The sequence below is a fragment of the Zosterops lateralis genome (genome assembly GCF_965231275.1).
Source record: "Zosterops lateralis genome assembly, chromosome: 1".
Classification (NCBI taxonomy): domain Eukaryota; kingdom Metazoa; phylum Chordata; class Aves; order Passeriformes; family Zosteropidae; genus Zosterops; species Zosterops lateralis.
Genome location: NC_139762.1, coordinates 15356431 through 15380902, shown reverse-complemented (window position 1 = coordinate 15380902; position 24472 = coordinate 15356431). Strand labels below are relative to the sequence as shown.

Sequence of the window (24472 nt, the reverse complement as noted above, 5' to 3'; positions counted from 1 at the left end):
AATGCTAACTAAAAATGCTACTGGGACAGGCTCCAGTAGAAATTCTGAAAATAGTCTAATTAATTTACTTGGAAAATTACTACCAAAAGTCTTCATTCTTGAAATGAGTAGTCATTACAAGAGCACAACTACTTGATTAATGACAGGTCGTAAATATTAATCTTAGATTTAAGTGAAAATAGTTAAGCCTGTAAACTACCTCAAATCTTGGTGTAAAACTCTCAGTGATACCTGTGGTAGCTCCATAAAGTAGGGAGAAAATATTGCCATTATTAAGATCTCTCCTGAGTCACTGAAGTCTTTCTCATTGACCTTGACAGCAACATCCTGAAAGCCCCAAAAGGGAAAGCAGCTAATCACATGCTCAACTTGTAGTCTGTGCCTAACAACTGTCCCCAGTCAGCATGTTTTACTAAACTTATGCTTATGTGACTTGGCAAAAATAGGGAAGCATGGAAGAAGAGATGAGCAAACATTTGAGCCAAAGACATAGGAATTCTTGGCAGCAAAAGGGAAATGAACCTTTCTTCTGCAGTTGAAATATATATTTCTCACAATCTTCACCTTCTGCTCAAATCCCTTTCTACTGAAGAAAAAACGTTAAGTGTAAAGATTCCCCCAACTGAAAACAAAGAATAGAGTCAAAAGATCGTATCAAGTTGAGCTACTGATGCTGGGGTCATAGGACTGAGTACAGTAACTTTTCTCAGAAGCAGATCAGCCAGTTTCTTTAAGAGAAAATTTAGGATAATGGCGACAAAGTATCACTGGTAAACATGAGAACCTCAGTCTTCATTATGAGGCCGGTTCAAGAAGGAAAAGATGCAGAAAGCATAAGAAAAATGAACTCCAGAAACAATAAGGAAAGAAGAAAAGACATGAAAAGAATAAAAGAAAAAGCTTCTGTGTCTCTGACAGAGAAAAGATAATGCTTGTGTGGGCTGTGTTGCATCTGGATTCATGGCACATTCTCCCACTCTTATGTTAATTTTTTTTTGCATAAATCAGAAGCAACTAATTAAAAAAGAAATATTTAATTCTGACATGTTCTTTGAACTGGTGTTCCATCTGGTTCTGTTTGAATAGTAAAATCTGCTGTAGTCATAAAAATTGGCAAGCAGCACTCTGGTAAAGAGAAACAAAAGAGACTCAGTACAGCAGGTTAATACACTAGCATTTTAACTGGAGACATTTCCAGAATTCAGCAAACCAAATCACTCCAGTATGGAAACTATAAAGATCAAATGTGAAAGAGAAACGCTGTGAGGGGGCCGGGAGGGGCAGTGCCATGGGCACAGGAGCCCCGTGTGACCCTGGGGCTGTGAGCCCTTGCAGGAGCTGGGGCAGGGCAGGGCAGGGCAGGGCTGCCCCAGACGTGGCTGCCAGGGCGAGATGCATCCAGGGCACACGCAGGGACAGGGAACGATCCCCCTGCTACTCATTTGCAAGCTCCATCTCACACATTCATGGGGGCTTTGATGCAATGCCATCGTTATTCAGAAGACTCAGAAAATACCTTTTTCCTAATTTATTTTTCTTACTTGAACACTATTTAAAACCTGAACACCAAGATACAATAAACTCTGATAACAAAGGGAGGAAAATGTAATCGTATTGGGTTTTCTATAGACTCTGGGATCTAAGCAATCAGCATCTTATGCCATTCAAGTCCTCTCTGTAGCAATGGATAGAAAGGCTGATTAACTCCCAGTGCTTTAGAAAAAGATTGTTTTACATCTTGCAGGAACATATCTTGCTGTGAAATATTACTTCTTTAAAATGAAAACCTTTGCTTCAGCACTACATTAACTTGCAAATGGATAACCTAAGACATGTACAATGACTTGGTCAAAAAAAAGGAGGAATGTGAATGGCCCCTTTCTCCAGCTAAGATACTTAGGAACCCTTGCTGAGCAATAAATGAGTCAGGAACGTAATACTTTTAATTAACGTTTTCTGAATACTTATTTGTAATTTACATTTAATTTTAAACCTGAGCTTAATCCTCTGATCTGGAATGAAGACAACTATTTAGTGCAGTTTGAATGTGACCTTCCCTGGTTTGTGCTAGAAACTATAGAAAAGGGAAACTCTATAGCAATACTTGCAGAACCACTCTTTTGTGAGAGAAGGACATAATTGTAGGACTTTCTTTCCCCTAAGTGTACTGAGCAAGTAATGCACAAATGGGAAACAAGTAATCCAAAGCTTCTCTCTCAGACTTCTTCACATGCGAACAACCAGACTTTGGGTGGAAAAAACTGAATTTCACCTATTAAGTTCTGTCAGGTTTTTTGTGCCAGCTGCTGTTCTATCAAAATCAGGGGGCACAGGCACAGCTTGATTTATAATTGCAGTATTTTGAGTATAAGTACAATACTACATGTGTAAACACACAGTAATAACTTCTCCTTCCTGTTTCACAGCATACCTATGCTAATGGTAGGAAGCTGCTAAGCAAGGGATGATATACTGTGCAAAATTAAACCTCTCCTGTCTCAGACAGCACACCTTGATGGCATAGATAGATCTGACTGTGCAATCATTGTGTTCAGCACCAGTTCCACTGAAATAACTGGAATTTACTACACTCAGATATTTTTGAGAGTTCAGGCTTCACATTTTCTATAAAAAATCACAGCGAAATGAGGGAAAAATGATGACAGTGTCCGTGATATAATACTTTTTAAGCCTAATTTCACTGGAATAGGCGTACAACCTGTGTCACATGGAAATACATGTATTTTCTTTTGATCAGCTTTCTCATCTTGGAAAATCGGCACAGTCTCTTTAAATCAGTCATTCATACACAGGAGTCTGCATTCATTTATTCTCTGTTAAATGGAACTGTCAGTTTTGTTGCACCAAAATTCGATTTTCTATTTCATACACATTGTATATGATGATTTTAATTTACTGCTGGGTCATCAAGCAAGTCACTGCTTTTTTAAAATATGAGGTTTTGCTACCTTCTAGAAAAATGTCAGGTAGCTACAGTTAGACAGTGTGGTGAGGGTGCTGTAAATGTATGGTAAAAAAGATTATTTAACTTTTTCTGGTATGTTCCTCACAGCTCTGAGGAAATGAACACAGGTAGATTAAATACTTCTGAGACTGGGATTTAGAAGACCCACTGCTGAGAGTGGTGCTCTTGTCCTGTGCTGGAGGAGGAAGTGGGACAGCAGAAGAATGGCACTGGTCACTGACTACCAAGACAACTTTCCCTAAGTGCTGAAGCAAACCAGGAGACTGGCTGCCCTCAGCTCTGCCCTTCCTCAGCAAAGCATGTTCAAAATTCAGGCAGCAGGATTTTATTTCCATGGTTTCTTCGGCCAGATAATGGTGCCTGGGTTTTGTACCCCCACTCTGCCTATCTAAAAGTTATTCTATCTGGAGTTATGTAAAGAGAAAAGCAATTGATTTTTAAGTGCTGTGGTTTTTAAAAATAAACACAGGACGTATTTTCTTAGTTAAGCATGTAATGAAAGGAGGGAACCCTACTATGGACAGATAATTTTTAAGGCCTGATAAGAACATTTAAAAATTATTCTGTGCTATGTTAACCTTCAGTCCATACCCTGAAGTTAATAGTATTTGCATTGGAGAAGAGCCTGCTCCTGTGTCTGTTATAGGTGAAAGCCAATTTAGTCTTTAGTACAATAATCTGTAACCTAAACACAACCAGTTAAAATATACCCTGCTCTGATATGTGATAGGACAGATTGATCCTTTCATCATCTTCAAGAAGATCAACACCAGAAATGAGTTTAGCCTGAAGTGTTCAACACAGAATGCTGCAGTGAAGAGAAAGACCAGACTACACAGGTACAGCTGGTTGGTGAAGTTATGTGTAAACAATACTTCCCTGATGAGAAGCCAGTTGTGCCTGGAAATAGAAGAACCGAATCTCAGCTTAATGTTTGGTCAACTGTATTTTCTCTGCTAGCAGCTTTTGTTTACCACTCAGCTTTGGAGGTTATTCTGATGCCTTTTAAAAGACTTTTTTTGAAACCTTAAATGAAAACATTAGCGGCAAAGACAAAATGAAATTAAGTGTTTCCTTTTTGAAAGGTACTTCTTTTTCTTTTTTTCTGTGGAGGGAAGAAGACAAATTGTTTTCTGAAGGGCAGGTATTTACCACTTGGAAGAAATCTCATTTATCCTTCCACTCTACCTATTTTGCTACTGCTGTGAAAATGTCACCTAATGGGCAGAACAGAATTGAACTGGGACAGAAAAACAGGATGACACAAGGACAGGGGAGGTAAATAATAGCTCAGCAACAGAAAATCTGGAGCATGGATGCTGGGATGGGGAAGGCCCATAGGACTCATGAACTCTACAGCTTCATACTACTGTGCAGGTGTAGAAAGAGTGAATAAAAATGCATAATCGTCTCTGCAAAGCACTCAGCAGCACAGCTCTCATCTCCAGCCCAGGGTCAGCCCCGTGAGAACAGAGACCTTTAGCTCAGTAATAACTCTGCTTATTATAACACACCTCAGCTGTGCACTCCTACCCAAGGCTCTGTCTCCAGCCACTGCCCCTAGTCACTTAACTCCTAGCCTTGAGCTTTACCTCACCCTCAGGCTGACACCTGCCTAGTCTCACAGATTAATTTATTTCTGCCAGACCCAGAAAAATCCTCCTCTGAGGTACGTTCCTTCACATCTGCAGAAGGTCCTGGCTGTGGTGCTGCTTAAGATGTGTTGCTTGGTACTGGGTGGGCAAGACTGCCTCAGCCCCCACAGGGTCTGCAAACCATCTGGGAGAGAGCTACCCCTACCCAGCAGAATGGCACAAACAACTGATTTCTTGGCATGATGACAGCTTAAAACCCAGAAAACTATAACAAAAATTTTGAGCGAAGCCGAACAGGTGAACCTCGTGAATGGAAAAAATAAAAACAAAAACAAAAGAGAGAAGAATCACTTTGTACAGAATAAGTGGATTTAATTTCTGTGAAAGAAGAACAAGATGTTCTTCTTTCACAGAAAGAAGATGATTAAAAAAAACCACACAAAACCAAAATGAAACAAGCCTGTGGTGGTTAGTTTAAAACTAGTTTTAGTTTTGGTTTAAAGATTTTAATTTCTTTACCTCCTGGAACCAACTAGTGAAATTGAGATAAATTTAAAAATTATTTTAGTAGTTGCTGAATCAGTTATTTTGGTGGACACATTTTTAATTCACTGTCTCAGCTCTAAAGGGCCATCTGTCTTGCAGCCATTGAGGGGATGTAGGGCTGGACTGGGAAGTGGATGCATAGGTAATTACAGAGCTACATACAAACTACTCAGATCTCTGCATAATGGATCCCCTGAAAAACCTGAAACTATTATAATGATTAGGCTGGCAGTGGAGGCTCAGAGGGGCTCTGCTTCTGCTGCTCCTCCATATGCTGCACTCAGGATTGCTTGAAGCCGCACAGGACTCCCCTCTGTATTAGGCCTGATGTTGAAACATGTCAGAGGGAGGTAGAGAGGATTTTCTTCTAAACTGCATTTTGCACCTGCACTTCTGGAGCAATAAGGCTGCCAATGGTTTTGCACAGTTCTCTGAGCATCTCTTCAGCCTCCCCAGAGTGATAAATCTATGCCTGGGAACTTTCTGGTACTAAAATAGCTCTTAAAGCACTTTGAATAATCAAAAAACCTTCATACTTTGTAGGGCCCTTTTATTTCTCCCTCTCGCTCTAGTCTAATTTCAGTACTTGCCTTTGTGAAACTCTACCATTTATTCCCATGTCACAGTAAATAAAGGTATGAATGTATCCTGCTGGGTCAATTAACCCCGGTTCTGCACTGTGTCACAGTCTGTGCCGGCTGTGATTTCCAGAAAGGAATATTCTTTTGTCATTCTTTGCCCATGTGCAAAGCATGTTAAGACCGCTAAGATAACTGTAACACTTTTCCACACAAAGCTAACTCTGCTTTTTGTGATTTCTGGAGTGCAGTTATGAACTGTAAAATGACATGAACCAAATTCATGACTTGTAATCTAAAGTGGTAGAGAAGACAAAGGACTGACAGTTTTTGTGCTTTAATGTCAGTGTGTTCCCTAATGATGGGCAAGCCCCACCACAAAGCCTCAAACTCCAGCTCTCAGGCAGTTCTTCAAAGGCCAGGAGAACTGGGAGGCTGAGATTTCCTATTTTTCATGTTATTCTATGCTACATTATGCTGCAATTCACTTCTGTACCAAACTCCAAAAGAAACAGAAATAATAATAAAAATAACAGGCACTGTTGATTAGCACATCCATGAGGTTTTATGTGCAATATTTAGGTAAGGTTGCTGGGTAAAGTCAGTCTAAACAGCTGCCTGATGTAAGAATAAACCTGTTAATGAAACAAATGTACTGTACAGCAGCAGATATAAATACTGACTATGTTTTTAAGTGAATACCTGATGTGGAAATCAACTATGACACAGATGAAAGGTCGAGACACCAAATGATGAACTACAATTATTTTCAGAAGTGATATGGAAATAAATCAGTATTAATCTATATACCAGTTCACATCAGCGATGTATGCTCCTGGGTTTCACTTACAAAGGAGCAAATAATGAAGAATGTAGGTTAAAAACTAAAGGAATGAAGACAAATGTGGAAGGCAAATTCCATCTCTGAGTTCCCTCTCAGTTCTGGTGAAGTAGTGTATACAGACAAATGCTTTAAATCAAATGGGAGTATATTTTCATTGCACAGCAGAGTTAGTGTTAAATAAACAACTGATATTTCAATCAGTGAAGGCAAGGGGGATCTCCCAAGTTGTTTTTTGAGGAGAACTATTGTTACCTCTCTGGCCTTTCTCCAGACCCCTGAATGCTGCAAGATGCAGAGGGAGAATTTTACAAACCAGATCAGCTGACATTCCTGGGGCTGACTGGTCTAGAGGTCTCAAATTACTGCAGGGGTCGTAGGTGCCAAAGGGATAGGTGGGCAATGAGATAGAGATTGGCAGGCAGAGGCCAGAGGGAGCAGAACAAGACAGTACTCCTTGTGCCAAGCCCTGAGTCTGCAGATTTACACGTGGTATCAGGTCTGTCCTGCTGAAAAACCCAGCAGCATAAATTTGGGCTGGATTAGCTGGATTTATGTCCTATTAGCCAGAACACACAATAAGGAGTTCATCTTAATGTATGGCCCTATGACAGCTGCAGAATGACAGATAATGCTCAATCTAGAGCATAATGTCTACTTATATTAACCCCCTGTTAACCTTTTTGAACAAATTTGAACTGGCAGACTGTGTTTGTACCAGACTAGCGCTTTTTGGTTTATGGCTGCAAAGTTTTGATCTGATACTAGGATTCTTAGTGCTGGATTTATGGTTTTGTCCTAACCCAGACATAATGTGAACTGAAGATCTCGTGTTATTAACAAACACGTTTTGGTCTCTGGGCAAGTTGGAGGTCTCACTCACTGTTACAGGATGAGAGAAAAACTGTGCCACCCAGAAACTGTCATCCAGCATGGTGGGACCACAAAGATTTCTGTTATAACCATTAGAAGAAACATTTTGATAGAAAACATACAGATCCTGCAGTAAAAGTACCCAGAAGGTGTTGCTCCTTGTGGGTTTGAAAACCCACCCCACAATGAGGATTGATGGCAGCAGAGGTTCCCAGTGACCCTGGTAATAGGCAATCAGTCTCCCCTCAAAGCCACACACATGGGTTTCAAGTCTCTTTAGCTGACCACACCTCCCCCTGTGGGTGCTCCTCTGGAGCTCCCCCTGCTCCTGCTCTGGGGCTGCTGGCCACAACCCATCGGGGCACCCCTGAGCCAGAAAGTCTTGCCATGCACAATGGCCCGTGGCTCCTGCTCAAAGGACTGAGAAATAAGATGCAAAAAGACCCCTAAGTATAAAGATTTTGCATGTTATTTTTTCAGATAAGTGTAAATGTAACTGCTTTCTCAAATGCGAACATTAAATCTACTCTGTAAAAACACAATTACTGCTGCCATGGCAGGCGTCAGTTGTCCCTTTTGAAGGAATGCCTTGAAAATGCAATCATAAAATCCTTGTGCATTATGGATTTCATTAACATTGTACTCCCCTAGGATTCCCAATTGCACAATAACAGGAGTTCTTTAAATTTTAAATACCACAGACAGGAACAATTTCACTAAAACCAGATGTGAAACCCTTGCATGGGCCTTCTTACTGGTTCTAAGTACTGAAACTGGCTGGTAATTGATACCTATTAACATGTTTGTTGTTCAGATTACAGAAATGGAAACACTATACTATTTTTCCTGTGAAAGGATACGTTAATGAGGGACAATGACTTACACTGCAATGGCAGTTCCCTGCTCTTGATTCAATTAAAGGCCTGGTTTTATTTTTTATTTTAAATTATGCTGTTTCAAACTGAAGGGCAGTCAAGTGTGTGAAACATAAGTGCAATAAACAAGTAGGCTGAGCTAAAGGTTGAGATGCTAATAACATCCCATATAACAATAAACTACCTTCACGCATATTTTTGGCAGCCCTTGCTCCCTCATGCATATCTTTATTCCATTCATTTTGGAAAATTCACAGACTTATTAATGTGTTTTTAAAGAAGAAATTCAATCTAGAGTGAATCTGTTTTTGATTAAAGAGTCACTCCAAAGCTCGTGTTAGTTGAGCAATTTTCAAAGTGTGTTTGAGGGTAAAAATAAAATGGAGAAAGTACTATGCAGACTTACAGAATGACTGTACTATGGTTATTTTGAATCTAAGCTTTGACATTGATTTTCAAACAACTAAGGAATGGAAGGGAAAGGCAACTTTCACTTAACAGAGCCCTGTAAGCAGGTGGCACTCGGACTCAGGAGTTCATACCTGTCAGCCACAAAGGAGCAATCTAGTCTTTTCACAAAAGAATGGGTTTCAGGTCCACAGATGGAACTCATGCAAATCCATTTCTAATAGCAAGCCAACACTATTTTCCTAATTATTTTTGTTGAAATGGTCCAAAAGACTTCAACAGCTCAAAGGAGACAATAATATCTTGTGCCCTCTAGACGTCCTCTATAGATACCAATCTCCTTTGGCTGATACTCAGGGAGGTTTTCTGTTTCTTTTGTCTTAACAAACATTAACCTTGAAGAGAGAGGCAAAAGGAAAGGAAAGAAGAACTATAATTTTCCCCCTATACGAAAATCTCCCAACACACTGAGGAAATTAATATTTGGAGCTGAATTTTCAAGCTGTTCTGCCCATGTATGACTGTACATAACTCATATATATGTCCTATAAGATAGAAAACATACATGCATATGCACATTAGCAGCTCAAAGGCAGATATCGCTATTTACCAGCTGCAGTGTTTGTGCAGGTATGGAAACCTACAATTATGAAAAAGTTAATGATTAACTGATATACAAAATTTCTGTCTCTCAGACAAAGGCATACAGGCAGACATTTTCACTTTGAAAGTTCCAAGTTCAGCATTGCTGTATCCTTCAGCTTTTTTTTTTTTTTTTGCTGTTGAATATCTTCTAGAGTTCTGCACTGTGCAGCAAAAATCCATTTATGCTGCACTGCACAAAAGCAAATACTTCACATAAATGACTAGTTTACAATAGCATGCACAACAAAGCAGAACAAAGTGACCTCAGTCCTTCACATACAAGTGCCTTCCTCTTTTTTATAAAATATTACAATTTTTTTTTCAGTGGGTAATTTCAGAGTACTTTATCAGTTACATGTCCTTGGTTGTTTGTCTGTAAGCTCTTATGGAGATGAACATCTGTTCCCAGGGATATTTGTACAGAGGAAACATGGGACTTCAATATTTTATCCAGACACAAATTCACAACATGCAGTTACTGCCAGTGGCATCAAGACTTTGGAGAAGATCGAGATTCATATACACAAGGGCCCTCTTATTGAGGTTTCTGAGGGTCTGAAGCCCTTAGCACTGATCTCAAGATTGTCAATTAACAAGAAAGCATTTAGAACACAGTTGGAAGTTTGAATTATCAATGTCAGTACAGAATTAAACCACAATAAAATAAGCATAATCAGAGCCAAATAAGAATTATCTGAGCCAAAGATGAGTGAAGGTGTTGCACCTTGTGAAAGGGGATGATATACTGAATCTCTGAACTAGTTTAGTTCCTTCTGCTACACAGGCTGAGCAAAAGAAACTACTTAGCAGTTCTTCTGCAGCATGTGTAAAGCATCTCTTCTCAACACAATGAATCTTCAAGCAAGACTTTGTAGGCTCAGTCCTGCCAAGAGGACACAGCTGCAGCCTAACTGCTCTGTGATGAAGTCTGCCTTGGGGATGCTGGTCCCTCCACATGGGCCCTGGGCAGTGAAGGAAGTGTCCAAAGGACTGCTCAGGGAAATGGTTTGTGCTGCTTTTTCCAGACCAGGAGCTGGGTGAGGTAGATGAGAGCCATGGCATGAGCAGCACAGCATGCAAATAACAACCAGCTTCTGGGCAGACGTGGTAGCTGGAGGCAGCAAAAAGCTGCTAAAATTTATGCTCAGTGGTTGTTTCAGCCCCTGAGCACCCTGGTTTATGGCAGGAAGAAAAGGAGTCTGAGAAACTAATGTGCAGGAGGCCTGAGGTATCCTGAGCTGTTTTAAGCATGAAACCTGGAGCAGTTTGAATTCTGTTATGTGTCTGTTATTAAAGAAGTTTATGGTCAAAAGAAGTCCTTTGAAACTTTTTCTCAGAAAGATCTAGTTCTAAGTGAAAGGATTAAGATATATATATAGGTAATATATAGCTACATAGTTATCATAACTTAATAATGTTAATAAGCACACAGAACACATGAATGAGATTTGACTAACTCTCTTGTTTTGATTATCTGGTCATAAATGTGCAAGTGACAGGAGAAAAGAAGGAAACGAAGGAAAAGTGGCGACCCTCCAACCAGATGCAACACATGGAATTTGATTCTGATGCATTCCACCCTTTTTCCATGTGCATTCCATGGATTGCAAGTGGCAATGATTAATAACAAGTCTTGCACTTAGATAAGGTTGAAGAGATTTTAATGTTTATTCCTAAGTAATGAAAAAGGATCAACAGATTTTTTTTTTGCCACTCTGAAGTCTGATTAGGTCCATTGTACATGATTGCCAAGAGCTCAGGATGCAGAGGGGCCCCCAAACAGGACACCTGAGAGTCCCGTTGTGTGCCAGGGATCAGAAATGAAAGATTTCCCCCTCTTTCTTCCCTTTACTAACTACTACTCAACATGTTTTTGAGTTTTCTTGCAGACATCAAACCTCACAGGAAACATCAGTGTGAACATTTGTATGAAAGGCTAATAAGGCATTGTTTTTATATGTCAGTTAGTAATTTCCTATAGAAAATAACAGAAGTAGGAGGAATGTTTCAAATCTACAAACAAGTTTTCAATATTAGTAATATAGATATAATATGCTTAAGCATTTCTCTTAGATTTTGCCAACAGAAATAGAATCTAGGTTTCAGGCAAGTAGTAGAAGTCATCGTAAAATTGAAGAAAATCAGTGGTTTTCCATATAATGATATTAATACTTGCCTACTAGTATGTATTTTTTGTACACAGTAATTGATATGAATAATCTGAACATATGCAGGAGTCATGCCCCATTCAGCTATGGACCTGATAATATATAACAAACAACAAGCCCAAAGAGACTGACTGAACTCAAAGAACCTCTTTAGGATAACAAATGTTTGCAGGATTTCTCCTGTGTTACCAGAGCATAGCTGAGGCATCCCATTTTGATAATGAATGTTGTGTTTAAGGATGTGGAAGAATAGCCACCAGACAGAGACCATTGAACTCATTCTGTGAGTAAGACATTCTAAAAGGGACATAGGTCTTCTGAGGTGAAATCTGAGTGCATGAAAACACCACATTGTATTAATGCTTAACTGTAATCAGCTAGAGACATAGCACATACTCAGTTTACTGGGACATTCCACTTTAAGTGCATGTTAAACTAATATTGACTTTTCCACTAAACCAAAATCTCTGTTATTTGTGCCCAGAAGACTGCAAAAGCAATAGACGTGGGAAGTAGAAGAATTAATCTTCCTGACCTTTTCTTTTTCTATGCCTTTGGGAGTAAGTCTTTTTTTTTTTGTCTGTCGAATGGGGAATATGAGCTATTCACTGCAATGATTCTTAAATTATGTAGAAGTACTCTACTGTGTTATTTTTTTCTTTCTTTTGCATTCTCCACATTCAATAAACTCCACAGAGTATTATTAATAACATCTTGAAAATCTTATCTTTTTACCTGTATCCATTCTCTGATAGAATCTTCCCCTGGGGTCCATCCATTCTCAGGGTAATTTAGCCGGGACCTTTCTGAAGACCAGATAGCACTGTACTGGGAGGAGACAGTGATTTGATCAGAGTGAATTTCTCCTGACTCCATACCTAGTGGTTCCATGCACTGGAAATCTGAGGAGAAATAAATTACCATCATTATTATGGTCAGCTTTTTGATTTAGATTTTGAATAATAAGAACATTTCCCTGCTTTGAATATGAATATCTAAAGAATTTATTTTTATGTGACTTTGAATACTTAAGCAACTTTAAGTGAGGCAGTGTTTGGCTTATGGTGTCATTCTTAATACTGCCATTCAAGTTGCCATGGCAATTCCTGCAATAATAATGCAATACAAATATTTTTAGCCCAGTATTGTGGCCATTTCAGTATAGGACAATAGAAGTGTCTATCCTAGGCTAGCACAGACACTCCTCTGGATTCATAATATAGGACAATGTATGTTCACCTCAAAATTATGCACAAACCCAGAAAAGACAAATTAGATGGCTTTATGAAATAATTTGATTTTCAAACTATTTACTTCAGTACAAAAAAAATAAAATACTTAAAAATATTATTAAAATCTTAGGCATTCTCTTTGGACTCTGGACATTGGAATTAAATAGATCAACAAAATCTGAATTCGAGCCACAAAATTATTGACCTAAGGAAATTACCACCTCTTCTGTGTTACACCTCTTCTATAATGTGGAGTACTACAAATGAGTTGATCATCTCCATCCAATCTCTTTTTGTTGACACAAAAAGTACCTAGCTAATTTAGAATCAATTGACTTCTTAATCACTATAGTGAGTTCAAAGGTTGATAGGGCAGAGTGACTCAATTCTTCTCTCAGTCTTTAAAAATAAAGGCTCCAACCCCTGCTAAGGCAAGAGAAACCACTAGCTTCACACAGCTCCTCACACCCAGGTGCTCCTGAATCTTCATGTCAGAAGTTTACCAACACCAGTACAAGGGCAGGAGAAAAAACTCCATGTGCCTATGCGTCTGTTTAAGGACTTCACATTATAAAAATATAATTCATTCCTTTATTAGAATTTAAGCTAAAATAACTGTGGGAAATGGAGTTGGATCTATGTTGGATATATGTTCCTTTTTATTGCACTTTCTCTGGATCTGATGTTTCTCTAATAGGAGTGGGTGCTGAGCTGAAATTTTCAACAACCATGAGTTGGAAAAATGAGCTTTAAATAAACAAAGATTTGGGTTTTCAATGAAAATTAAAGTATTGTAAAAAAACCCTAAATCTTTTATCAGGGATCCAAAAATTCACATTCAGATATGTTATCAGGTTATTTTATAGGAACTGTAGTTGTGGCTTCCCACAACTGATTCATACCAACAATTCCTATGGAATAGGACCCTGTCCCCAAGTTCTGTGCTGCTTCAGTGTATTAGGTATGTGGTGAAGTACTGAAGCTGAACTACATTAGGGTAAGACTCAAAGGAAAGGAACTTCTGCCTGAAATCTGAAGGAAAGCCATAAGCAACTGCAAAGAATGCAAAACCTGATAGGTGTGACTAATATCCAAATACCTAAAAAGTGTCTAGTTTGATCTAGATATTTGTTGGCTTTCTCTGTAGTCTACTGAGAAGGACAAGTAACTCCTGGGGACATCTCACATGTCTGAGATAAGTAGATTGGGCTGTCCTCTGGAGGTGACCAGACAACACAAAGAGTAAGGGTGGTTGAAATTAAACAAGATAATTCACTTCTCTGTCTAAGTCTGTAGCGTATAAAATGCTTCCTCTTGTCATCCAAAAGGGTTTTCATACACACTAACTTCTGTTGTCCTGTGTTTAAGAGCTAAAGGCATCTTGGCATATTACTAATTCTGTAGATGGTGCATCTGCAGCCTAGGGAAGGTGACTGTGGAGGAGGTGGACATGAGGACACAAGTTACTTGTGCTAGTTATGAAGAGAGAGGAGCAGCACCTACATAAAGAGAAACCAAACTAGCTGAAGGTACAATGCTTCCCATGCACAGAGGCTGTGTGTCCCCCATTCCCTCTTCCTGCCTACATGTGTGTAAGGAAGCTGTTAGAAAGGCAGGGAGTGGAGCAGAGATGGAGAGTTACAGTTAAATTTTCAGTTTACTCATTTTTCTTTTGTTCTTTTCTTGATTAAACAAGTACATCAAATCTATGTGAATCTTCTCGAAACTCAGTAAGACACAGAAAGGAGAGGGAGTTTGATATAGAGTACGTGTTTTATCTTGAGGAAAGCAATGAAATCTGCAAGGACATGGCGTAACACAGCATGTTATTTTCCTGCTTCCCTCACTTCATTTCATTCACTTCACTCTGTCCAAAGGGTAAGCATGAAAATGAGTCAACTGAGAAAAAAGTATGAGACAGAGAACAAAGCTTAGATAGCTTATGAAATGGTTTAACAAGAGCACATATATTATATAGGCTCTTTTTATTCAAGAAATCGATCATCAAAGCTTATTCCATGTAATAAAAGAAGGCTTTGGATAGTGCATTCATTGTTCATGTTTCATGGTTTTAATGCAAGTGTTCAATTGCTCTGCATTCCTGTGTTTCCTTGGTCAGCACAGTTTTTCACAATAATTATCCCAACTTCCTGGCAATACAGGGGAATAAAACTGTAAGGAGAATTCTGTTTCTTGCACTTCTTTTCAAAGGGCATCTGTTCTTAAAAAAAAAAAAAAAAAAACAAAAAAAAAAAAACCGAAAAGAAAGAAAAAAAGGAAAACAGAACCAATCCTTCTCCACCATCTTATTTATTTAACATTTCTTTAAAGCTTCAGACAATACCTGGTGTGCAAGAAGACATAACAGAGAGTATTTTCCAAGAAGCTCTGCAGGATAGATAAATACTGACCTTCTGAGACACTGCTCTGTGACACACTGTAGTTTGCAGAGAAGCCCTCCTTTGCTATTGCACTGTCAGTGTAAAATACCATGGACAGAATCCCTGTTGAAGACCGGACACGTCCTGGGTTGTTTTGCCCACAATAACGCCCGATGTGTGGGCCAACTGCAAAGAAACAGCATACAATAATAAACTGCCAGTGCTGCCATAACAATAGGTGCCACTACAATATCCTCCCAAAGACAGTCCCTCAGCAGGAAATGGTGAACCTCTGTAACAATTCAAAATAACAATGCCATCAATAACTTAGAGATGAACAATAAATTGTTTATCCTACCCTGGCAATCGTACTTCTAAAATGCACCACATAGCACTCCATGAACCTCTGAAAATATACAGAACCAGGATTTTAAAAAATGTCCTTCAAAGTGTGCAGACAGGGCAGTGATGCACAAAATTACATATACAAAGCACCACAAGTATTTTCCAAAGTGTGATTGAAGCATCAATTTATGACAAGAGCAACTTGTCATAAATGGCCTGATTTGCCAACCCAGTACACAAGATGCTGATGTGAGGAGGTCAAACAGTGCCTTCCAGGTTTTATGCTCTATACTGCAGGTGATCTGTTAACTTCATCCCAAACTTTGAAGAACATTTTTTGACTCATATTTAGGCTATGACCAATGAATCTTCATTCCTCTTTATTTAGGCTTTCAGATCCCTATAGTTCTTTTGCCCATATGGTTGATATTAAAGAATATTGTAAAAGAATTTAAGAGTGAAATCTTAATCCTTTCAAAAGAGCAAGAATTTAAGTATATCTCCATGTCACAGAACACACACACATACAAGTGACATGATCTCTCTTCATGTTAATACTGTATAAACCCAATTTTGGTATTTTTCAGTATTTCCTGTGCAGTGAGATAATCTTTTTCCTTAATTAGGCTACTCAATTCACAACCAACATATGTGGCCTTCTAGCACTTGAGCATTCCCTACAGATAGGTCCTTAGGCTTTGGAATGGTGGTACATCTGTGCTTACAAACAATAAGAAAAGATAATGCTAAAACCCACCCATGGAGTCAATCATAAAAACAATCATGAGGCGTCATTCTAATGCTTACACCACTGGCTTTCCAGGCTTAAATTAACACCTTGTCATTTTTCTAGGAAGTCCATTACACTTTCAGTTTAAAATATAAAATGTTTAGATATCCTAATTATTCACAGTTCAAAGAAAATCTACAGCTAACATAATTTTCCAGTCATTTATTGGCATTTTCCAACAAGTAAAACAGTTCCAGCTTGGAATAACTTTATTATGTAAGCTACACATTTCTGTAAGGCCCTAGAGTTGCCAGAAAGAGGGAGCTCAGATGTTACAGCTCTTGCTGCCAGCATGTGCTTTTCCATCCATATTCTGGCCACAGTTAGTCTTCAGTTGCCTTGGCAATCTCGTGGCATTTGAAATACCTGCCAATTCATACTTTTTCCACTAAGGTTGTTCAATGCAGCACTGATAGAATGAAACATCCTATAGAATATATAAGTTGAGTTCTTCCTCATCCTAGAAATCATTAAAGCTTCATGGTTTTATTTTTCAGAGAGAGAAATTTGTTTTAGACTGTTACCATTAGGGGCTTTTTAAAAACACAAAATAAAGACCTCAGATTCCAGTTGCTGCAAGTTTTTGGTTTTATATTTGTTTTTGTTTTCTTTTGCATTTTCTGTGTGCAAACGGCTCTGATTCTGCTCTTTCACAGAATGGCTTTCAAGGTTATAGCTGTTGGTGGTGGTCTAAACTGCAAGGAAACAAGGAGGATGAGGCTACCATGTTATGGTACTCTGAGCTTCCCTCCTCCCATTTCCTGTAGGGAAGCCTCTTTGAAATGACAAACAGAAGAGAACTTTGTTTAAAGCAGACAGGCTTTAAGATTGCTCATGACTCATTGGTTTATAATTTTTAAGACATATTTAGTGATTATGCATTTGAGTCTTCAACAGATTGGAGTTGCCATCACAGTACTATTCCCTTTTCTAGCTATGTGGATGCAAGTTCCAAAAATGTGCAGAATATGACACAAAGAGGTATTGAATTTTTTTGCACAACATGTAAACCTCAGCCTGCTGAGCTAATACGATATTGATCTGAGCACAACTGGATGAAATAGAGATTCTCCTTCTTCCATAAACAGCTAACACAAAGTTTCCCCTCTTCTCTTTTTTTTCCATTCAAGTCTTGAAAACTTTTAAATGATAATAAATTATCAAATATTTTGTGTGTCACCACATCAAATAAACTCTGTGCAGGAAACCCATCTGAGGAGTCGTTCAGGGGGTGAGACTGCTGTCTCTTTAGGTAGACTATGCCACCGTCTTTCTTTTTACCATCTTCCTGACGATTCCTTAGGAAATGAGATGGGATTTCATAATAGATAGTATAGAGTTCCAGATGGGAATTTTAGGGCGGAAGGTGCTGAAAAAGTCACTAGGCCAGCCTCTAACTGTGGACCATCATGTTGCTATGACAGCATTCCTCAGGAGGGACTACTCCAAATGTGAGTCACTTGGATTATGTCTTCACTCAGGGATGCTTCTACACTACCTGCAGAACAAAGGCATTTCAGTGAGCCAGCCCCCTCATCTGACTGCCCATGCTGTAGCAATTTCTAAGACCTTGGCTCCTCTTTCCACTGGCACGGTATTAGGCAGTGGAAAACTGAGTAATTTTCTCGTTAAAAGATGGAGGGACAACTAAGAAATCTATTTTGCATGCATTTCCCAAAATGCAGAATCTAATTCTATAGCTTGAAAAAAGCAAATCCTTGTTTTTTCTTAATCAGTATTTTTGAAGGTTTACAGATAGGAATGTAGAATATATAAAATTGGCTGGTGGTTCAAGCGGTTCAGGACTAAACAGAAATCTTATCTTTACTGATTCTTCTTTACTTTACTATAGTTTGCCCTTCTGCACAAATAATATTGATATGAGGAAATTCTGAGACTTACTGAAATACACTTTTATCCATCTAGTTGAAATGTTAGCTTTTGGAATTAGGTTAAGGACCGCCCCCCCCCCCCCCCAAAAAAAAAAACCCCAAAAACAAACAAAACAAAACAAACAAAACAAAACAAAAACCAAACAAAAAAGCAAAAAAACAAACTACCCCAAAACAACAAGCAACAAACAAACCAGAAACAAAGAAAAAAGCTATATCAGACTTCTAAAATATTAAAACAAATGTTATGTTAACTAGCCATATATTTAATTTTAAAGCTGTTTTTTGTAAGTATGCGGGTATGATGTGGACAGTATTTTCACATCACTATGATTTTTACTGAAAAAAATATTTGTGCACAATTTAGGATGCTGAAGAAGAAACAACTGAAAAATTAATTGCATCCTTGCATTCCAGTAGTCAACTACACTGAGCTTGTGTATGCTCTTAGATCGTAATGGCTTCTCACAAGAGTGTAGAAAGCAACCACAACAGGAGAAACACACTTAGATTAATAGCAACCTTCATTTGCACTGATGTTAATGACTGCAGTAAAGCATTCTGCTTTGCTCTGTAATTCAGTGGAAGCTCTTGTGGTATTGACTGAAGCAGCAATGCTTAGGCTGTGGTTGTCAAACCATACATAAACTTCTTTAAATTACGTTTGAGCCCTAGTAGACAGCCTATAGGGTTTCAAAGAGCTGCATGATGAATATGTGCAATTCATCACTAAAGCTAGTCCTCGTTTTGAGTGGGCTATTTTTCTTCAAAGTCATCAATGGAGTGTTCTCAGCAGACGCTGGCTGAGATATATCTGTGCCTTGGGCAAAGATATTTTTGGTATCTAGTTTATTCATGCAAAATTGTATCTTTCTATTCTGAGATCTACTCACTCTCCTGCTCTAAATCCACCTGTTATCTCTTTCAAACCATGGTCCCTTTTCTGTACAATATTTGCAACAAGCACCTGTAGTTCTCAGATATTCTTCTACAAGTTTTTTTTTTCACGAAACAAAATGCGAGGTTTGAGGCACTCCTGAATGCCTACCATTCCCCTCTTGAAACAGCAAAACACTTACACCACTGTTTAACTTCAGTCCTGTAAGTGTCCTTGGTGAATTCCTTTTGAAGTCAATCTAACTTCAAAGATAAGCACGTATTTTGTAGAATCAAGTAGCAAATACTCAGCACTTGCCAGCTTCAATCCACTGAAAGGACAGCCAGGTAGGCTGAGGACTCCATGATTGTGACAGAGCATTTCAGGATTAACGTCTTTTTGAATGACTGTTACAGTTGCTGTCAAATTCTCTAACAGAAAATTGTTTTCCATCACTGAAATGGAAATTACGTAGAAGTAAAATGTAAATGGAAGCTTACTGACTTTGACATATCCTTTTAAACATCATTGTGAAAATTTGTTTAAAAGAACATTTCTCTTCTTTATTTTTTGCTCTTTTAGGAGGGAAGGAAAGAAAAAAAAATCACAACTGTATAAAACAGCAAAATTATTTCCTGCTAATCTCCAGTGACTGTAGCTTATCAAATTCTACAGTGAAAATATTTTCCACTTATGTTGAGTTTCATCTGCTCTAACTTAGGCATCTAAAGTTTACATCTGACTTAAGGATTCATAGCGTCTAGTACAGTCAATGAGACAAAAAACTCCAGAGGTCCATTAACTGTGCCCTAAAGTAGATACTGAGATAGGGCAGAGTAGGATGCTGTTCCCTGCTGAGAACAGAGGGACTCGCTGTGCCTGGCTCAAATCCTGATGCCTGTTTCCCAGAGATGCATGTTTAGGGGGTTGTCCATCTAATTCTGCTCTGGTTGAGACCACAGTTAATTTCCAAAAAACTGTTCTCTCTCTCCTTTTACAATACTGCCATCATCCCAGGAAACCACAGCCGTGTTACTGTGAAGTAGGGATGTGAACTGAAGGATATGTATTTTTTTCAGGTATTTAAAAAATCCTTCAGTCACGTTTATATCAGTGCAATAGCAGCTTTAACACAATTGGGCATGTGAGCACCAATGCATTTCAACAAAGCAAAATAACTTGCTTTTCTGTGGATATGTCACTACACAGAGCAGGCCAGGGGACACCCTCTGGACCTGCAGCCAGTTGTCACGGACTGCTCCTGGGACCAGACTAAGAGTGTGACAAAGCTTGCCCCTAAGGGGCTCTTCCTCTGAAATTGGCTGGCCATGTCCAGCTTGCCTGTTGAGAATGATCCCTGGCTTTCACTGTCCTCCAAATCACGCTTAGGAATTTATTGGGAAAGTGCAAACTGATGTGTGCTAAAACTGTGTAAGGGAGTACACCAGCTAACTAAAAATGCACATGACAATGCCCATGTTTCAATTAAAAGTGTAGAATATTTTTGCACAGACTAAAGGGAAATGGACAAATGGCTCAAGGACTCACCCAGGGTGAGTCTCCCTTCATCAAAGGGAACCATAATGTCTAATTTACCACTGTGTAGAAATTTACTATTTCCATGTGGATGCAAATTAGGGTTTTTTTCCCCAGATTCTCTCTCTCTATATATATTCTCCTGTATCCAGACATTCTCTATCTTCAGTTCATGGCCAGGTTGTACCACCGGTTTCCTGTGCCAGCTTTGCTCTTCAGTTGAAACAGTTCTTCCTCCCAAGGATTCATCCTGTGATGCATTTATAGAAATGCAATCACATTCCATCTTTCTTTGGGGCGTTAAGTTAAACAAGAGAGACTGACTGCTGGCTGAGGATCATCCTACATTTTCCTACAACTGCTGCAACCTTCAACAGTTTGTATCTAAGAAAACATTTCTCCAGTCTACAAATTCTGCTGAATATTTACAAGTAAACAAGAAAGTACCCTTAGCGAGTGTCAGGATCATTTTGAGTGTAGAGAGTTTATGAGACAGTTTGTAGAAGGCTGATAATGCCTACAGATAATTGGTGTTCAGTATAGCTCAGCCACTTTCTTGAACCAAGAAATTACTGCTTTGAAACCCTCTACACTGACAATAATGCATTTATTTTTGGTTATATTGCACATAAATTGATTTACTGGATCATCTTTTCAAATATCAGTTTAAATGCAAGCTCTACAGGACAGATTTGGTCTATATACAAATAAAGCTATTATTAAATGTTCCAGACATCATTATTGCACTGTTAAAATATTGTTTTCCTAATTGAGGAATTAAGTACTAAATAGTCTTTTAGCTACTGTTATAGGTCTTTCTTCACTCTTTATTGAAGTGGATTGAACAGAGCCATGATAAACCCATTAAGCATAAAATAAAAAAGTGCAAATATATGTTAAAAGACACATATTTCCTGCAGCATCAGTAGAAGCTTTAAGCAAAATTATATCAGGGATTTATTTAGGAAAAAAGACAAGTTTTAATGTGTTATTAAAATATATTCCTTAAGTTATATATTTTCATTTAAATCAAATATTAATGTAGGATTAGCAGTTTGTAGAAACTGCCATTGCTGTTCATAAAACAAACAAAAACCCGCTATTAATATGGGTTATCACACAAGTGGAAAACTGAAATCATTGTAATTAGTGCCCAACACAAACAGCATAAATCTTCAGTCACTGAATTTTGCTACAAATTAAAAACTAAGAATAAAAAGGACAGCTTCAAGATTCTTCTTTTTATTAGCTTATGCCAAACATAGAAACAGTGAAAAAAGGCATCACTAAAAATCAGCTTTACATAGCTGTTTCCACAGCTCATATGGGCATTTGGGCACCCTAAAGGTTGGGCATTCAGCTTGAACAATCCCTTTTAGGCTGGAGCTGCAGCCTTTGGCTCTAGGTCCTTGGAGATCTGGTACATGGCTGCCCTCCCAGGGGAGATTTAATCCTTGCAGACTCAAGATTGTATATGAAGAACAGAGAAATCATGCAGCTACTTTATTTGTCAGGCTCAGTGTGAAACAGGGATATGGGGTTGGGCAGAAGGTGAAATGAGGGCTCTCTGGCTCTACAGGGTTAGCTAATATCTAGCTATGCACTTAGTGAATGTGCACAAGGTCAACTGTGGTCAACAACTAAGTGGAAAATTACTGAGATGGCAGAGATGTTCCAGAAGGGTACCCAACACACCCACCCTGACACATGAGGCCATCTAATCAGAGATTATAAATTAACAAATTAAGATAAAACCTTTGGATTTGCTTAAACTGCTGGAAGAGAGAGCACTATAATGGAGGAACCCTGCAGTGCCCAGTCACTGAAGCCACCTGAATGAATAACTCAGTGACTGTTTACTGACCTGGGTAATTGTTTAGTCACTATGATTTCAACTGCATGGACACCACGTTTTCCCTGGCAAAGAAATTCTCTGCTTTGACAGCTGGTCTGTAACACAGTTCCTCTGCAAGTCAGAGGGTCAGTACCCAAAGTCCAGTTTCTACAATTTGTTGGAATACTTATGGGTTAACTGTGAAAATTTGGGGACTCATTATAAGGCTTCACATTTAATTTATTTTAGTGTAGGAGTTTTATCACATATTACTACTGAACACAGAGGTTTCTGCTAAGCCAACTGTTAAAATTGAACATATTTCATTAAAAAAAAAAATCATTCTGACTATGACATGTTTTACTGAATGAATTTACAGAGCATTTTCTCCATTTCTTTTTAATTCAACTCACTTCACATAAATCAAGCAAGGATCTTTCTAGCATGACAGTTAAAAAATGGAAATATGCCTTCTGCAGGCCACTACATAGTAATGGTTATGCATATTAAAGTCCATTTTTCTCTTACCATCAGGGAATCCATCCCAGATTTCCAATCGGTCATAGCGACAGAATGCTCCCCCTGGAGTATTTGAATCAGGTTCTAGCTCAAAGCTTTCAAATTCCAGTATAATCTCTGACATCTTTGGTGCAAAGATAATATAAGTGCATTCAAGGCTATTGGGATATTTTTCAGGGAATCCAGGGGACTTTATCACTCCACTTGAAGACGTAAAGTTCCTGGAACATTCAGGTCCTGCAGGAGAAGGAGAAAAATCAACTGGGTTAACACTGTGCTACTAAGCAAAGCAGTTAGCTGGAAAACAAATTAGGTTGTATTGTCTCTCCAGCAACAAAGGTGGCTTTTCAATGAAACACCTCATTTTTATCGCTGCATTAATCATTCAGCCAGCTTGTTCCTATTATTGATAGTCAGTCATTTAAAGCCCAATTCGCATATACTGTCTGATCTTCAATTTTCAATTTGTATGGAACAATATGAAAACTTGTACCAACTCTAGAAAAAATTATGACAAATACAAAGTCATGTGGGAACAATGAAAGTGTAAGCTGCAGAAATCTCGACAGAGCCCTAGAGAAATAATTATAGCCCCTTCAAGCTCAAATCTTTAAATCTTATGGCTGACAGGCTTTTATTGGTGAAATAGAATTTTTTACAAAAGTGGGTGAGTGAATTCAGTAGAGGGAGTACTGGTTTCAGATTCCTGGAGCACTGACTCAGTAACTCTGCCAGATGTGACCTATGCCTCCTTGACAAACTAAATGTGAAAGGTAATTCGTACATGTACTGAGGGTGAGTGACTCATTCTGAGTGGTGTTGACACAGGTGCACCAGTAAAATGTTGCTGTTAGTGTGGCAATGATAAACTGTGTGATTACAGGCAGTGTTGCTAGAAGTCACCTAATGTCAATGTTGACACATCAGCTTTCCCTGATGTTCCCACCATGGCATAATGGGATGCTCCAAACAGTGCTCTTGGTGGAGCAGGAAAGTGGCAGTAAAGATGTAAGGGTATAAAAGGCCAGGTCACTGAATTTGCCTTTGTGAATACCGGGAACAAACTGGAATCCCTCTCTTGTTGACGGACCTCATTTCTCCTTTATTTAGACCCCTCAGGAATCCTCTCTGTGGATCCCACACCTGCAGGTGTGCTCAGAAGCCAGCTGCAGGCACTGCCCACACATCTTCCCACAAGGTTGGCATAGGTACCTCCCTCTGCCTTTTGACACTCCAGTTTTAATGGGGTGATTTACAGGACTTGGGGCATTGGTGGATATCAGCTGGCCTGGGGAGTTCAAGTAGGATGACCCAAATGAAGGTCCTCAGACATGGAGGAGAGGAAGGACACAAAAAGCACAGCTTGGTTGCAACAGGCAGGTCTGCACTGGAGGACGATGTGTGTGAGGCCCAAATCTGGATGAGTATGCCCAGCATCCTTAGAGAGCATAGTGAGGAGCCTTAGAGGATTTCCAATGCCTAACACAGATCATTGAAGGAAAACAGTCTGGCTTGTTGCATATATGAATACTCTTATTTCACTATAGAAAA

The 24472-nt window shown here is 38.9% G+C and overlaps 1 protein-coding gene across 4 annotated transcripts in view; it reads right to left on the bottom strand.

The window, feature by feature from the left end:
• NRP1 (neuropilin 1) overlaps window positions 1-24472 on the bottom strand; it is a 113433-nt gene that overhangs the window by 39003 nt on the left and 49958 nt on the right. For all 4 annotated transcript variants that reach the window (XM_083866729.1, XM_083866727.1, XM_083866730.1 and 1 more), the window contains exons 4-6: window positions 22931-23158; window positions 15159-15314; window positions 12251-12417 (exon numbers count right to left, since the gene is read on the bottom strand). In XM_083866729.1, coding sequence (XP_083722855.1) covers window positions 12251-12417; window positions 15159-15314; window positions 22931-23158 — 551 coding nt within the window. The remainder of the gene's footprint in view (window positions 1-12250; window positions 12418-15158; window positions 15315-22930; window positions 23159-24472) is intronic.